Consider the following 15414-nt stretch of genomic DNA (forward strand, 5'->3'; position numbering starts at 1 on the left):
CTCTGCCTATCCTCTCTCGTCCGTACTCGCTCGACGACCACAGCTTCTGCGGTCTCCCAATGCCGGTTCAAACCAACGTTCATCTTCTCCGCTGGACCACCAGTTACAAATATACGACCACAGCATCCAACACGTATCGGTGGATCGTAATTTATAAGCCACGTACGCTTTGTACAGCTATACGTTCTGTGTGCCCTCATCGCTTTGTAGGCCAACGGTCGACCGCCTCGCGCCCCTCACTCTCTCGCTCTCTCTTTCTATACGTATGTATTTATTCACACCGACTTAGCCTCCTCTTCTCTCGTTGTGCCAATGATCCTGTACTCTTCCATCGTCATTAGCTTCCATTTACCGAATAAGGCTGCGTGATATCGATCGGTGTTTATTGATCCTCATTGATGGATAGCCATTATCGATCGAAAAATATTGCTGAACTTTCAAATATTCTTAACGAAAGCTATGCTAGAGTCTCGGGCATTCGAAAGATCGAGCAGAAAGTCGCTTTTTCGACGATACGAGCACTTATGTTGCTCCACAGTTCGATAATGAGTCAACTTTTTTCATTGTCAGTCAGCCCGCATCCATCTGCGAGGATAAAGATTGCGTTCATCGAATTTGCATCATTCACGTTCGTTATTCTCAAGCAAACGGATGGTAAAACAATGATGGAAAAGCTGCGAAATACCAAAGAAAATTTCGACTCCGAATTAAGAGGCTATGCTTTTTTATTTTATCTGCTTTTCGATCACTTACTCATCACGACCGCTGGCGGCAGGGTATCGACTTTGCATCGAGCAATTCGACATCGTGTCAACTCTTCAGTGCATTTTTCCATCATTGGAACTCTCCGAGTGTGGCAACTCTACGTCGTGCCAAGTGTCCAAGCGCGTCAACCCTCCATCGGGTTGATCCCGATCGTAGCAACCCGACAATTCCTCGACCACTATATGTGCTCGCGGATCACGTGAAGCAGAAGCCATATAAATTTATTTGTTTATCGTCGTAACATGAAGAGAGCAGCCGGAAAGATCGAGTCTGGAGGGATACGAGCATTGATGTGTACACGTGATGCTGGAACAAAAACCAAAAATTTCTGACGATTTCAACGATATTCTGCGAGAAAAATTGTCGGTTGCCGATCAAACGGTATATGATTTTTCAAAGTTACGTTAAAGTTTATTTCAAAGCAAATATAGCGAAAAAATGAACTTTACCGTTGTTTATTCATTGCTCGCCGAACTCCCATTCCGGCGTCAACGTACTCCAAATCTCCTAATCGATCCGTCCGACGAGCGGATACGCACGCTTTTTTTTACCGTCCATCGATAATTTATCAACAATCAGAGTTTACGTAATTTAAAGAAAAGTGGAAGAAAAATGAATATTGATTTGTTTGCAAAATTGCAAAATTAATCTCTTCAACTTTGGAATGAAAAAACAATATTTTCAATCCATTTGTTCTTTGGTATGAACCGATCGAGGCGGCCGAGGTCGGAGATGCTTGGGAAAAATGGATTTCTGCACGGCAAAGAACTGAGAATCATTGCAAGAGGTTTCACGAGGTCGTAAAAAGATTTGTCGTCAGTAGGTGCGTTGGAAAAATCTTATATTAAAACAGTTTTTCTTATCAATCTAAGATTCACAAGATCTTATGACATTTTTACTCTTCACAGAGGAATTGATCAAATAATCAACGATATTGAATTTGCGGAGAATCGTCTCGGAGCACCGGAAATGTTCAAGTAGTACAACGATCGTGAATTTCTGAAGGGGAGAAGAGCAGCGAGATATTCGATATTGGGGCCCAGAAACAAAACGAAATAATCTAAGAATCTGCGAGAAAAAATATTCTAGAAAAATGGATTTAATTTACAATTTTTCTAGAATGGATTTTATTAATCGGAACATATCAATAAAAAATCTATACATTCTATTACAACGTAGAAAATTTATGTTCACTTTGTTATTGATTTCATTACCCGCGTGGCCAACGGCATTGTCCAAAGATAATTCGGACAGTCCGAAAAGAAATTCAGAACAGAAAAATGAATCTAATAATTCAAACTCCCGGAGGTGGGGGTGGAGGCAAGCCAGGCCACGAATAACCGGGGAATCGGGACATATGCGAATGCCATTGAAAATTGGGCATTGGAAATCGTTGCGCATTATTTTGATAAGGAGGCATATTGTGAACGTAAGGATTTGGAGGAATTTGCATTCCTCGTAGTTGTGGCGATTGCTGTTGAGCATGCTGCCCGCTATAAGGATTTTGCCAATTATTTTCACCCCGGGGACCGACGGCTGGCCATCCATTGTATGAGGGAGGATATTGCCAGAAATGCGGTGGAGCATTCTGATGCCATCCTACATTTCTTTGACCTTGATTCTGTGAATTTTGATCCTGATTGGTCAACCCTTCCGTCGTTTCGTCATATTTGTGGTTCTTCATCTCCGGATTTCGTCCACTGCTCCAAGGGTGGTTCGATTTCCAGCCGGGCCCTTGGTCTGAGAAAAGCAAAAATTTAATACAAATTCAATGAGATATATTTATTAACATTGGAAAAAGAAAAATGTTATTTACTCATTTTTCGACGTTTGTTTTGAAGTTTTTTAGGATTTTCCTCAGTTGTCGACTTTTTGTTCAAAGCTGCGTAATAGGCTTTTTCTTCAGCATCGTCGGAAAATTCGGGATGCTCTTGATCGCTGATTTCTTCCGTGGCTTTCATCCTTTGAAGATTAATAGTATTATTTTTTCAAATCAAACAGACAAAAAATAATTCTATGCAAGTAATTTAATAATGAACGAAAATTCGATTTTACGTACTTTAATAGATCGTGAAGAAAAACGAGAGAAGTATAGGGCGTATTTGGACAGAAATAAACAATCATTCCGATTTTTATTTGTGACTGCGTGATGTGCTCGGAACTGTTGAAACGTACGCAATAATGAGGTTCCGAAACTTGGCCGAATACGTCGAAAATCCGACCGAGAACTCGTCGTCCACGATCCAGGAATAAAATGGTGTCAAGATTGAGCGTAGGCTTTTCTGGTTTTGGCTTGACCACCACCATTTGTTCGGCCATCCAACCTACCTATTGGAAAAATCATTGCTATCAAGAATCTTTTGAGTGGAATAATACTTGATGTTTTTCAAGAAAATGTCAATTTTTTTTTCTATTCTGTGTAGGATAAATTAACTATGCCTGATAACTACCTCGCCCAAGGGATCGCACAGAACTTCTGGAACAACGATCTGCAACTCCTCAATTGGTGGCAAATCGTCAAATTCTCCTTTCGTTTCTCTTTCCCGCATTTTGTTTCTTCCATTTCCAAGTCTATGGAGAAAAATAAAAAGAAAAATTTGATAAATAATGTTGTTGATGTTAATCGTTTTATAAGATACAGAAGTTATTGCAGTTATAAGATTCCAAAAGTGATTACTTTTTTTTGGTTTCCTCATCATCTTGGTTGTCTCCACTTTCATCATCCGATGGTTCTGAATTGTTGCTTTCCTCGCTGGAACAGATGTCGCTGTCTGAAGCACAAATTGTTGAATCGATCCTATATACAGAATCATTAGCAATTTTCTTGTCAAGCTCTTCGATATCTTCGTTCTCTGAATCTGAGGAATTGTAAGCGACAGCTAAAAACGCAAGTGAAGCATTGGCGTTGAGTATTTCCACTTTTGCCTCTGTTTCCGATCTCCCAGCAGATTTTCCAATTTCAAAGGAATTTTCTGAGTTTCCTTTATTAACAGTGAGTGTTTCAGTATTTGGGAGATCATTGACGGTTTCTGGAATAGTATCCGAAGGTTTGCATATTTCGATTGGAGCACTTTCCATTCTTTCTGACATGATCTTGTCAACGATCTCATCCACAGAACTGACATCTTCAGTTGAGATCGTTGTCGTATCAGTATTTAGAGTCTCATCTGATAGGTTCTCAGGAGGAAGCATCGTCGGTTTTTCAGGAGTAACTTTCTCATGATGATTTTCTGATGTTTCAGTATTTGTGATAAGTTCGCATGGATGAGATTCCATGATTAATTTTCGTGATTCGTTATTCTGTTCGAAAATGAGTTGGTTAACAAACATTTGTGAAAAATCAAAGCGTATAACTCGATAAATCTTTTACATTCGCTTATCACTCATGATAATTTGTTACATTGAGGATTCTTTTAAAACGCTCGGCAAACTTACCTCCAAATGAGTTTTTTCACTGTTGCAAAAAACAATTGTAGGCCACGTATATGACACATACAAAAATGGCACAATTTCAGTTCATTTTTCTGTCTTACATAGCTCATAGAGTAGTTTTTTAAACAGGAATCGAAAAGTTTGTGAAACACTTTAAATCACGTGGTATTCAGTTTTATGAACTTCATTAACACAAAATTATTATTTGTGCTCTGACACGGTTGACATCAACGTTAGTCTCGTTATAATATGAAATTAATAGTATAATTTATTGTGGAAAAGCAGGTATCAGCAGGTATACTCTCGACATCTGCGCCGCGCGCCGGCTTGTGACACGTGCTTGACGTGCTAGAGGCTAGAGCGGATCGGGGCATATAGGGCTTAGGTACCTCCCGAAAAGAGTGTGATTGGTCGAACGTTTCGGGAACTCGGTTCTCATTACCAATCGCATAAAACGTTCGTAAGTGTGCTGTTTTGTTGGCCGCACTGAGCGTCTCGAGCGCTTGGCCAATTGGTGAGGTTATAGGCGTTATAGACTGTCGCCATGACACATTATGCATCTCTCTTGGCTGCTTAAACTTAGCGCCAAGTTAGCGCTTTTATTCGACTACTATATTAGGCAAAATCGGAGATCTAAGATCTAATAAGGTTTCAGTTGGGGACTACTCTTACAGATAACAAGGTTCCGCCTTTATTGATAGGTTTCTTTGGAGAAACGTGAAAGTTGCACGTATCACAGCAACTCGCGGAACAGAGATATCCGCGACGCTAAAAAACGACGGGCGATGAGAAAGCGTGGTCAAACGTGGGTCAAACATTTGCCACCACCTGCTGTGTTGATACGAATCAGCAAAAGAAAAGTGCTTCGTGTGTGATTTTGAAAAGGAACGCATTCAATTTATCGATGTCCCGAATTCCGAACCATACCGAAATAAAAAGCAGAACAAAGGCGTCCCTTTGCTTTAACGCGGTCAATGACTGTTGGTCTGCGGGTACCTGTCATCTGTGCAACGGCAGGTACAATACCTTTTTGCATCCCATTAAAGAACAATCGGGAGAGACAAACGACTCATCCCCGATTCAAGAAAACTCGGTGACTCCTTCAATATACCTGCGAAAGCAACAATGTTTTATTCTGTCGCATGACTGTACCCCGAAAAAGCAATAGCATTAACTCTCGCAGGGGACTAAATTGACGGAAAATATTCTTCCTACCATCCTATTCAAAATTACGAGAATTAATCAACCGGCTGCACAATGCCGTGCGATCTTGGACACGGCATCGACGAGAAGTTTCATCGTCGATTATTTAGCTGTACGATTAAATTAACCTCGAAAAAAGTGCCCCATTGTGGGATTGAATGCGCCGGTCAAATTAGGCTTTTTGGCCCCAATAATGAACCCGATTTAAACATGCAAAAAACAGAATTTGGATAGGCCATTGGTGGCAAAATACCGAAGTACCCCGAGGCCGTGATGGGCAATAAATTTTTTTTTACCAGGACGACGGCGTTCGATGATGTATCTCGTTTTTGGGAATCGAACACCTCTCTCCGCGGAGAAAATTATGCGTGCGAGAAATCTTTCGCTAATACGATTGAACGTGACGAAAGCGGTCGATTTGTGATGGCCCCTCCGTTCAATCACAAACTTAACGATTTCCGAGGAATCGTATGCAGCGGCCTTTGAAACGATTCACATATAATTATAGAGAAACGATTTAAAAGGGAACCAGAATTTGAGAAATAATACCAAACGGCAATTTATAAAAATTACAAATGCGATCTACGGATGAGTACTATACGAAAAGGGGCGAGTCTAACTACGGAGGCTCTTATGGTTTTTGATGCTTCCGCTGCCTGTAGTACTGGACAGGACTTTTGCTCAACGATACAATTCTTGTTGGCTTGACAATTCGAGATAAGATTTTCTCTCCGAGTCACCAAATCCCTTAATAAATTCCTTTTAACGTGCAAAATAATAATGACGCTGAAATGATCCGGAGTTCTTCGTAAAGTTACTCGAAATAGTGGGGATTCCGTATCGACAGTTGGAATTAACTCTTCATAGACAATAACGTCATAAAATTTTATTGGGGTTTTCGAAGCTGGCTGGCGCGACTAGCGCGCTATTTTTTCACTCGGCCGATCAATAGAAGAATATTTATAATTTTTTTTTTAATACTCGGCGTCGAGTCACCACCGCGTCTCTGGATTTTTTCCAGACTCTTTGAATCAAGAGACGAGACACCGGCTTGACGCCAAATATTTAAAAAATATTAACCTAGAGAAACGAACGACCTCAAATGAATTTGAAATTTCTTTCAAATGATTCTTTTCATGATTTTAAACTTTATTTTTTTTCCAATTTCTCAATTTTCATTTGCTTTTATAAGTAATTTTTCGCCCTATGAATAACTATAGCGAACTTGTGGGTTTTTCACACAACGAAAATGAAATATGACTATACATGGTTTTCGTTTTTGATTTTAAAAAAATCAAATACGATAGACATTTTCGCGGTTCAATTCTGAAATTGGCACTTTTCGAAAAACTTTGTTGGCAGCGATCATAAACAAGCCGGATCCATCAAATCATAATAATAATCGGGATTTTTGATTTTCCATTGCAAAAATTGATCATTTACATACGAAACTATTGAAAAAGACAAATTAATGTTCACTAAACATTTTTTCCCAAAAAATACAAAAGTATTTAATTAAGGGGACTGAACCCGAGAAACTCAAATTGACGATCGAACGCTGAAACAATGTTTTAAATTACGCACGTCAAGTAAGTTATAGAAAAAAATTGATACATGCGCATATCAGAGCAGTTTGAAGGATAAATGTTCACATGGAAAATAATTACGCCCACCGATAATATCATCTCAGGATTAGAGTTCGATAGGCTTACATTTATTTTTGTTTAGCGTTTTCTTTTCATATATCGATATATCTATGTTTCTATGTAGGAGAAGATTATTATTTTAACGCAAACGCTTTATACGGTCAAAATTGGCGCCGTTGGCGCAATGTCTCGACCATCCCCTCCAACTCGGTCGTAGAGCTCATGTTAGTGCTGCTGCTCTCTGGCCACGAGCCGAAACTTCTTGCCCAATGACAATTCGTCTTTAAAAATACTAACCAATCACTGCGAAGAGTCTCAATTCACAATGCTCTTCAGCCAATGAGAGAACTTTATGATACAATGGTATTCATTATGATTCTGTGTCATTGGTGTCATTAGCAGAGACAAGCAGACTGAGGAGAGAGTTCAGAGACTAGCTTGGTGTCGTGCGCGTCGCATCATTGCCGTTACGTGGAAATGCATCATTACTAAAATTAATTTTCTGAAGTTTCACTTCTCGTCGTAATAATTTTCCTTCTATACATGTTGAAGAACGCAAGTGGCTTACATTGCCAGTCGACTGAACATCCGACTTTTCCGTCTTGCAATATATAAAAGTGGTGGATTCTTTTTCTATTGATAGTGCAATCTAATCAAAAACTGCCATCGAGAGTGATCAAAAATATTGGTTATTTCTTCATAAACAAGATTAGTAAACTCATCTCAACATGGACGAGTTACAAAATTACAGGCTTCAGCTCCAACAGGCAAGTGCAAATGTTTTTCCGTCCATTGAACATCAAAATTAGACTACCTTTTACATCATTATCTGCGATTATTTACGATACGGAATCAATGTTCTTTACATGTAAATGTAATAACCTGAAACTTGCGAATAATTCGTGTTTTAACATATTTGAGCAAAGATTATTGAAAAGTATTCGAAAAGAAAAATATTTGTTATTATAAAATGGGGCAGTTGCATAGTCCCTGCTGCAATTGCCCCATTTTATTAATTTCTATTTTAGTTGACATTACAATTTTTGCAGTGTTATCGACTCTAGCTGGATTTCAAGTTGTAGCCTCTAGTCGAATTTAGAGTAGAGTCTTTGTTTTATTCAAATAAACATTCATTTCATCAAAACTTAGAATTGCTAGAGAACTCAGTGTTTCTTAAATACTTCACTTATGAAATTACCAAAAATTGGCATTTAAATAAACTATTGATAATTAGGTGGAAGCCGCACTTACGACAGATCCCACAAATGAGGAGTTGTTAAAACTGAAAATTGATCTTGAAGAGGTTATCGAATTGTCGAATGATCTCATAAAATCACAACAGCAAGAAAAAAGGCAATCCAATGGCATGGATGCACAGGATCCAATACTTTTGGCTGTTCTTGCAAACAAATGGAAAGTTGGCGATCAGTGTATGGCACCATGGAGCGAGGATAGCAAGTTAGTTTTACAATTAAATTATTGATTATTGTTGAACAACTAACAAAATTTTCAGTTCGTTCTAGATCATTAAAATACTAAAAATCATAAATTGTTTACAATGGAATTGCCACAATACTGTATTAAGAAATTAGCATTGAGATGAACTTTTTAATTTCGATGAAAAATATTAGAGTTGTCCGACTTCATCATTATGAGAAAGCTTACTACTGAAATTTTGTATTTAGTTTACTGCAATATACTTGTAAGCAAATAAACTAGAACAACTTGTATTTTATTTAGGTATTACGAAGCTACAATAGATCTCATATGTGAGGATGGTACAGTCCACGTAACTTTTGATGAGTACAAAAACACTGATGTCACAATGCTTAGTCATTTAAAGTCGGCAGCCAAGAGGCCAGCTTCTGATTGGGCGGATCAGAAATCTAAGTAAGTCGTGTGTTTCAAAAAAACAAACATATCTCAAACTATCAGTTTGTATAATACCATGTTTTTTAATCCCGTAATTAATCCTGTATTTTCTCCTGTTTCCCGTTTCCCTATATTGTTGCTGTTCTCGATGTTTGCTGTGTTTTCATGCCAAAATCTTAATTTATTTCTCTACTGATGATATTCAGAAAAAGGTAACAGTAATGTAAGATTATATAAAATTGCAACAGTCATATGTGTTCTCTTCTGTTCATCATTGCAACATGTAAAAGAAAAATCTTGACAATTTTGTTACAAATCCAGAACTATACAAAAAATTTCCTACCCCAAATTCCTCTTTTTCAAAGCTGACTTTCTACAGACATCATAGTGTTATTTTTTCACAGGAAATTGCAAGCTGCCGCAGTGGCTGGGGCTGATCCGAATAAGCAGCGTGAGTATCTGAAGAAAAAGAAGCAAAAAAAATTACAGCGTTTCAAGGAGCTGGAAGAAGAGCGAGAGCAAGAGAAAAACAAATGGATTGCATTCACATCGAAGGTTAGTAAAGAATTTCTTCCCACATATTTTTATTGAGAATAAAATTATTCCCTCTTGATTACTGATGATAATTTTTATTTTCATGATCAACAGTCGGCGAAGAAAGGTGTAGTGAAGAAGAGTATATTTGCGACACCAGAAAATGTGAATGGTCGCGTTGGTATTGGTACCTGCGGTGTGAGTGGCCGCGAAATGACTAAGTTTAGCAACGGCGAAAAATGGAGACGAGGCGCATAAAAAAAGATAGTAGAAAAGGGTGTGAACAATATTTCGCCGTTGTACTCAGCGATTTGTCAAATTTTTTGCCAGGTCTCGGTGTTTCAAGCGATTATTTTCAATCGCTGCAAAATTCAAAAAATGCAAAAAAATATTGCAGCAGGACGAAATTATCATTTAAACATACTGACGATAAATATTGAAGAGAATGAAATATTCGCGATCAATGATTCACCGAAACTCCGATTTTTCTAATTTATTCGATGAAAGTCTCTTGTGAAATGTTTCGTCTAGAAAAATTCGACGAATTGAAAAATTGGGAAAATCAGACTTATGGTGTAATAGATCACTGTACTTAGTGATACATTCGTCTCGCAGTAGTACGTTTTTTTTTATTCTCGTAATCGAGAAAACACTGAATAACGAGGATCAACACAGTTTCTTCATCTTTATATTGCGTCACGTGACCGCGGACATCGTACAAATTTTGATTGCATTCTCATTTATCGAGTATATACGTTATCTTATAAAGTTTGTAATGAATTCAAATTCGCGCGCGACCTTGTATACTCTTTAATTCTATCGTATTTTGTAAAAAACATCCGCATGATGTGATCATCGCAAAAAGCTGATGCGGAATTTCTGTAAAAAATGTGAACGTGAGTTACCCATTCTCTAGATTATTTCGATTTTAAATTAAAAAAAAGTGAAAAACAAGAAATGTTATGTCTTAAGTTGTACTACAGAAATATGGGAAAATCTTTCAAGGCTACGAATAGTTATTGAAGGGAGAAAGAAGGCTAGAGGAACATTTAACGTAAATCGAGGAGGAGAAGGTGAAGGGAACCGCCGTTTGGAAAAGCGAATCCATGTGGGGAAAACCTTACGGACAATCTGTGTACCACGAGCCTAGACAAGATGGAAAAGTGCAGGTGGTTTCTCGTTTTGTATTTCTCATTATAATTTCATTTAAATCGAAAGATCAAGAGAATAATGAGTTTGTATCGTGTTCGAAAGTTCAAACTCAGGGATTCATTAAAGTCTCTGCAATTGTATGTACTATCGAATTTATCATACAGTACGAATAAATGTATATTTTAAGGTCAAAAAATAAAGTCGCAGTTGGTTTTTTTTTTTTCAGAACGGCACAAATCGAGCTTTTTCGTCGAATGTGAGTTGATCCATTGAAAGGAGCAATGTTGAAGGTACATTGAATAGAAATAACGAACAATCGAGTAACTTTCAAAAGATTCATTTTAATAAAATCATTTTGTACAACGAGATTTTTTTCGTTTCTACCGTTCATATCAAAGTACTCAAACGGAACATATCATAAATAGATTAAATTCCTCTAGGTTTATGTTATATTCGTGGTTGTTATTTGACGTTGTGCGAGTTTGACTCAACGTCCGAATACACATAATATTTTGGTGCAAAATTTGGTAGGAAAACGGTAATCGTTGGTGACATGAATGGCGACAGTTGTTTTTCGATGAATCGGTCGCGGAAAAGTGATTATTTTACAAACAATATAACAATCATGCGTTAATGGTACCAAATGACAAGTAATGGAAAAAACGTCTGCGAGATTATCGTTTCGTTCGACGAAATGACTCGCTGAAATTCGGCTGTGGAACGAACTTATATTTTACGTTTTTCTTTTTCTTTTAATGATATTCGTAAGTATATTGGCAGTAATTCGGGAGTAAAACTCTCACGAATGTAGGATTTTCGGGGTTGCGGAAAGTCGTTCTTGCAATTTGAACTTTGGCTTTTTCGAGCGTTTCGATATGTTATTCTTCTGCTACAAAACGTGGTATTTTCCATTGCCTGTTATCTTCACGCCCACCAATCCGATCAACATCAATTTTTTTCTTCCCGCCCCGTAAAGTCTTGTGTGCCCGACGAGGAAATTTCAGCTTCTTCGAACTCCTTACAAATGTTTTTATTTAAACAATTAGAACCTTACTTTCATCGATCGATTATTATCGTCCATTGACTGATTTTATTAAATTAGATCTATTTTTCTTTGGCCACTCGACTCGACCTTTTTTCCATTTTTCTAACTGTTTTTTCATTTTCTTTTCGTTTTTTTTTGTTTTTTCAAATCATTCAAGTCTCGAGATTAGGCGCTCTCAGTGACGATTGCAGTTCGAGAAATTTGGCGAAGCGGAATGTCTTAATTTGTGTAGCGCCATTATTCTTCTCACAATTGATTAACACAGGTATTTACAAACGAGACATTTTTTTTCTTCGTTTCCGATAACGGAAGACACGGTGAAGCGGAAAGTAACACTGCATCCTCCTATGATGAATTTGAAAGTAGAGAAAACTGGAGGAGTTGTTATCATCTTGATTTCAAGTTCAATGAATTCATTCATCATTTTAAAGTTATTCAAATTCGTACTTCGTTGTTGTCTCCAATTTGATGATCGCTTATTGACAAAAACTCCTTGATTTCCTCCCCTCCAATGGCAAAATCTATTTGCTCGAGGTGTCGTCTGATTTACTGGCTAATTTCATGGATACTTCTTGTACTATCCTAGAGCACTCGGCTACATTTACGTTCAGCTAATCATCCGTGAAACTTTGCCGGCTTTTTTATCGTTACATCTTATCGACGACGGCAATTTAATGGCAGTTTTCTGAGACCCGCTTAGATTTCTGCTCTTCGCTCGTTCTATTTTTCTCTCTATAGCTTCGGTCGAAGACTTTGATCATACGTGTATCGTGAATTCTTGCCTCTCTTGTTCTTTTCGCTGCTGGTACCTGTGAACACGAATTTTGACGTCTCGTCATTTGTTCATCAATTCTAATCCAGTAATGCGATACGTAAAAACTACATTTCAGTTATCTGACGTTAATAGTGTTTTTTTTTATTGACCTTGCGAGCATTGTCTCAACCGCTTCAATGGGGAGTCTGCCAAGACTGCCGCCGTGACGAGTTGCAATGGATAAACTCTGCCAATCTCTGCTATCACGATCGCATTCCGCCTCGCTCAATTCTCGACTGTCGCTGAATCCGCTCGGTGGCAAAAGCGTCATGTCCTCCACCGAACTGTGTGCACCAAAAATTATTCGAGTCAAAGGTTACGTTCTTCGTTCATTGTCGAGGACAAAGATGGGCACTTGTGAAATCATTTGAAAGCCCGCAACGTCTATCCTTTATGACTTGTAATTTAATAGAAAAAATACATTTTCTGTTGAAAAAGCTTTTACTCAACTGTACCAGGACGTTGATATAAAACTTTTTGATTCAAGTCACGATCTGTGTCCATCTTTGGGCCCTCTTCAAGACGATCAATTATTATTTACATTAGTAACTAATAGATGCAGAGATGAAGGAAACTAAAACGAAAGGCAGTACTCGAGAAGGAATAAATAGAAAATATATATATGGACTGAGTGCTATTTGGAAACAGACAAACCTTGGCTACCTGCGAGTGGACCGGCTCGGCTGTCGACTACGTCGTCTGCCAAGCGATGGTGAACCCTCGTTGTTCGATTCCGTGCTGGATTCGACACCGCGCGAGAAAACATCTGTCAATGAGAATCTTTTAGATTTCTTTCTCCAATTAATCGTATCGATTTGAGCTCATAATGACGTATTTTCCATTACTACAATTCAGTCTTATTCATCTGTATGTGAATGCTTTTGTCTCGATTGATAATTTCATAAATTTTCTCATGATTTTTTTATTCTACCTCTGCAAGGTTTGACCGGAACTCTGTAGCTTGGTCCAGCGCACTCGCCGCAAGGACTTCCGGAAGTGTCACTCCCCGAGCCTTGGCGGCTTGAACGCATCTTGCTTTCTGCCTCGGCAATACTCGGAAAATAACGTTGTTTATGCCATCTTGGAGTCTTTGATCTACGTTATCGGAGAAAAGGAAAAATCGATGAAATTGTAAGTTTGAATGGTTTCATTAGTATCATTCTTCACAACACTTATATTTTGGGTATTTTTATAAACGCGTCGATTTTTCAAGACAATAAATTTGAAAAAAAAACTGTTTTTCTATGGTATGAGAAATATTTGAGAACCAATATGAAAAAATTACCTCTCGAAATCAACGCTGGATCTTTCGTAATCGATAGTGTTGATATCCTCGTTTTCGAGATGTCCAAAAGTTTTGAATTGCATTGTGTAATCGAGGGTGGCTGTAGTAACCGATCGATTCTCACGTCCAGGTACACTGAATGTTGCATAAGGACTAATTTCATACATTTCTGAACCGTGATCATTGTTGGACTTGTGATTATCCTGTTTGACTGGTGAACTTGTGTAGACTTGATGATTACGTCGGTTATCGCGTTCCGCAGTCGATTTTAATTGGACAGTGGACATGCAGCTGGACATGTGATGATGGGATTGATGTTGAGCTTGTTGGCCAATTCCAAGACCCGCTTGTTGTTGTTGTCCCGGCATCATTTCGGCGAGATAGCTCGTTCTGCCGTTGCGCTTTAGCATCACGTAGCCAACAATGACGGCCGAAAAAATCAAAACGATTGCACAAACGAGAGGAACTATTACATATAAAATTTTATGATTCGGAGGATTCCTGACAGTATCGTCGTCCATTATGAGATCATTCGGTGGTCCTATGCTGATCCCGCTCAATGTCGTTGTTCCAAATTCCATCTTCGTCTGAGTCGCACCCGCGTCGTTGTGCGCCGTCAAACGCAAACTGTACCAAGCTGCGGGTTTCAAATCTCGGATTATGAGATTTTCCGTCGCTTTGCTCGCAACCAATATCCAAGGCTCCGTATTTATTCGTCTTCGATACTCCACCGTATAATATTGAATCGGACAACCTCCGTTCGGCCATGATAACAGATTTAGCCGAACTGACGTTGAATTCACTGCGACTATTTCGCGCTCTTTTGGCAGTGGAGGTGCTGCAAATTCGAAAAGATTCGAATGTTCATTTACTTTATTTCGAGTGTTTTTATGAGCTCGGTGAAGGAATAAAAATGGAAGAGAATCCTCTTAAAAAACTTCAAGTTCAAAGAAAAAGGACACTTCAATTGGATATTCTAGGACGATATGACTGATGAGACTAACCGGTTCCCTTGGTTGTGGCACTGATCAATGGACTCGGATCACCCGTCCCGACTCTGTTGTGTGCCGTAAGATGAGCAAGATACGAAGATCCGCATTTCAAACCGCTTAGTGTAAATTCGGTTTGTTCAGGTGAAAGTGCTATTTCTTCCCAGCCACCTTGGTCCTTTTTATAGCTAAGTACATAACCCTGTATCGTAGCACCGCCGTTTTCCGGATGATTCCATCGAAATTTGATGCTATGAGTTGTGGTGTATTGCAATTCGAGGACGGGTGCGCGAGGAGGCATGACGACGACAAGTGTATAAGTTATTGAATCGTCGCCGAAAAGATTGCTCGCCGAACATGTATAATTCCCGGCGATCGATTGTTCCAGGCCTGAAAATAGATAACGATCAATTATCACAGTATCCACGAAAAGAGAATAAATAAATAAATAAATTACCGTGAATATTAAGATGACCATCATCGGTGATCTCGTAGTGGCGCCCGGTAGAAATTTGACTATTTCTGTGGGTCCATATTGGTTGAGGAGTTGGATTACCCACGACTAAGCATGAGAGTGTTACGGAAGATTTGACAGCTCTTCGCAAAAGCTGCGAGAAAGATGCCACGCGAGCCGGTGCTGAGTTGGGAGCAAATTACGTACTTTATACTTTACGAAA

At 38.7% G+C, this 15414-nt stretch overlaps 3 protein-coding genes across 8 annotated transcripts in view; 1 reads left to right on the forward strand and 2 right to left on the reverse strand.

Moving 5' to 3' along the window:
- Positions 1 to 1589: 1589 nt before the first annotated feature.
- On the reverse strand, positions 1590 to 4523 carry LOC122411128 (H/ACA ribonucleoprotein complex non-core subunit NAF1). Its single transcript, XM_043419681.1, has 6 exons — positions 4201 to 4523; positions 3443 to 4065; positions 3216 to 3336; positions 2825 to 3093; positions 2582 to 2727; positions 1590 to 2505 (listed from the first exon to the last, which is right to left on the reverse strand). The coding sequence occupies exons 2-6, from the start codon at positions 4039 to 4041 to the stop codon at positions 2060 to 2062; spliced, it is 1581 nt and encodes a 526-aa protein (XP_043275616.1). The 5' UTR covers positions 4042 to 4065; positions 4201 to 4523; the 3' UTR covers positions 1590 to 2059.
- Positions 4524 to 7497: 2974 nt separating this feature from the next.
- Spf30 (Splicing factor 30) lies at positions 7498 to 13702 on the forward strand. 3 transcript variants are annotated; one of them, XR_006260976.1, is made up of 7 exons: positions 7498 to 7813; positions 8281 to 8504; positions 8787 to 8936; positions 9323 to 9473; positions 9567 to 10621; positions 10831 to 10894; positions 13404 to 13702. XR_006260976.1 is itself a non-coding variant. In XM_043418760.1 (5 exons), exons 1-5 carry the CDS (start codon positions 7775 to 7777, stop codon positions 9708 to 9710), a joined length of 708 nt encoding a protein of 235 aa, XP_043274695.1. In that variant the 5' UTR covers positions 7498 to 7774; the 3' UTR covers positions 9711 to 10826. The 3 variants fall into 3 exon arrangements, 1 of the variants encoding a protein (XP_043274695.1); XR_006260977.1 differs by lacking the exons at positions 10831 to 10894; positions 13404 to 13702 and having other exon boundaries at positions 9567 to 10348; positions 10458 to 10826; XM_043418760.1 differs by lacking the exons at positions 10831 to 10894; positions 13404 to 13702 and having other exon boundaries at positions 9567 to 10826.
- The window catches only part of Dscam3 (Down syndrome cell adhesion molecule 3), a 137712-nt gene continuing 133223 nt past the window's right edge, over positions 10926 to 15414 (reverse strand). For 3 of the 4 annotated variants that reach the window (XM_043418755.1, XM_043418753.1, XM_043418754.1), the window contains exons 23-29: positions 15195 to 15374; positions 14753 to 15127; positions 13749 to 14586; positions 13395 to 13558; positions 13127 to 13229; positions 12574 to 12747; positions 10926 to 12458 (exon numbers count right to left, since the gene is read on the reverse strand). In XM_043418755.1, the coding sequence (XP_043274690.1) occupies positions 12407 to 12458; positions 12574 to 12747; positions 13127 to 13229; positions 13395 to 13558; positions 13749 to 14586; positions 14753 to 15127; positions 15195 to 15374 (1886 nt within the window). In that variant the 3' untranslated portion in view covers positions 10926 to 12406. Of the gene's footprint in view, positions 12459 to 12573; positions 12748 to 13117; positions 13230 to 13394; positions 13559 to 13748; positions 14587 to 14752; positions 15128 to 15194; positions 15375 to 15414 lie in introns of those variants that run through there. The other variant, XM_043418756.1, reaches the window with a different exon arrangement.

This window comes from Venturia canescens, chromosome 5 (genome assembly GCF_019457755.1).
Source record: "Venturia canescens isolate UGA chromosome 5, ASM1945775v1, whole genome shotgun sequence".
Taxonomy (NCBI): domain Eukaryota; kingdom Metazoa; phylum Arthropoda; class Insecta; order Hymenoptera; family Ichneumonidae; genus Venturia; species Venturia canescens.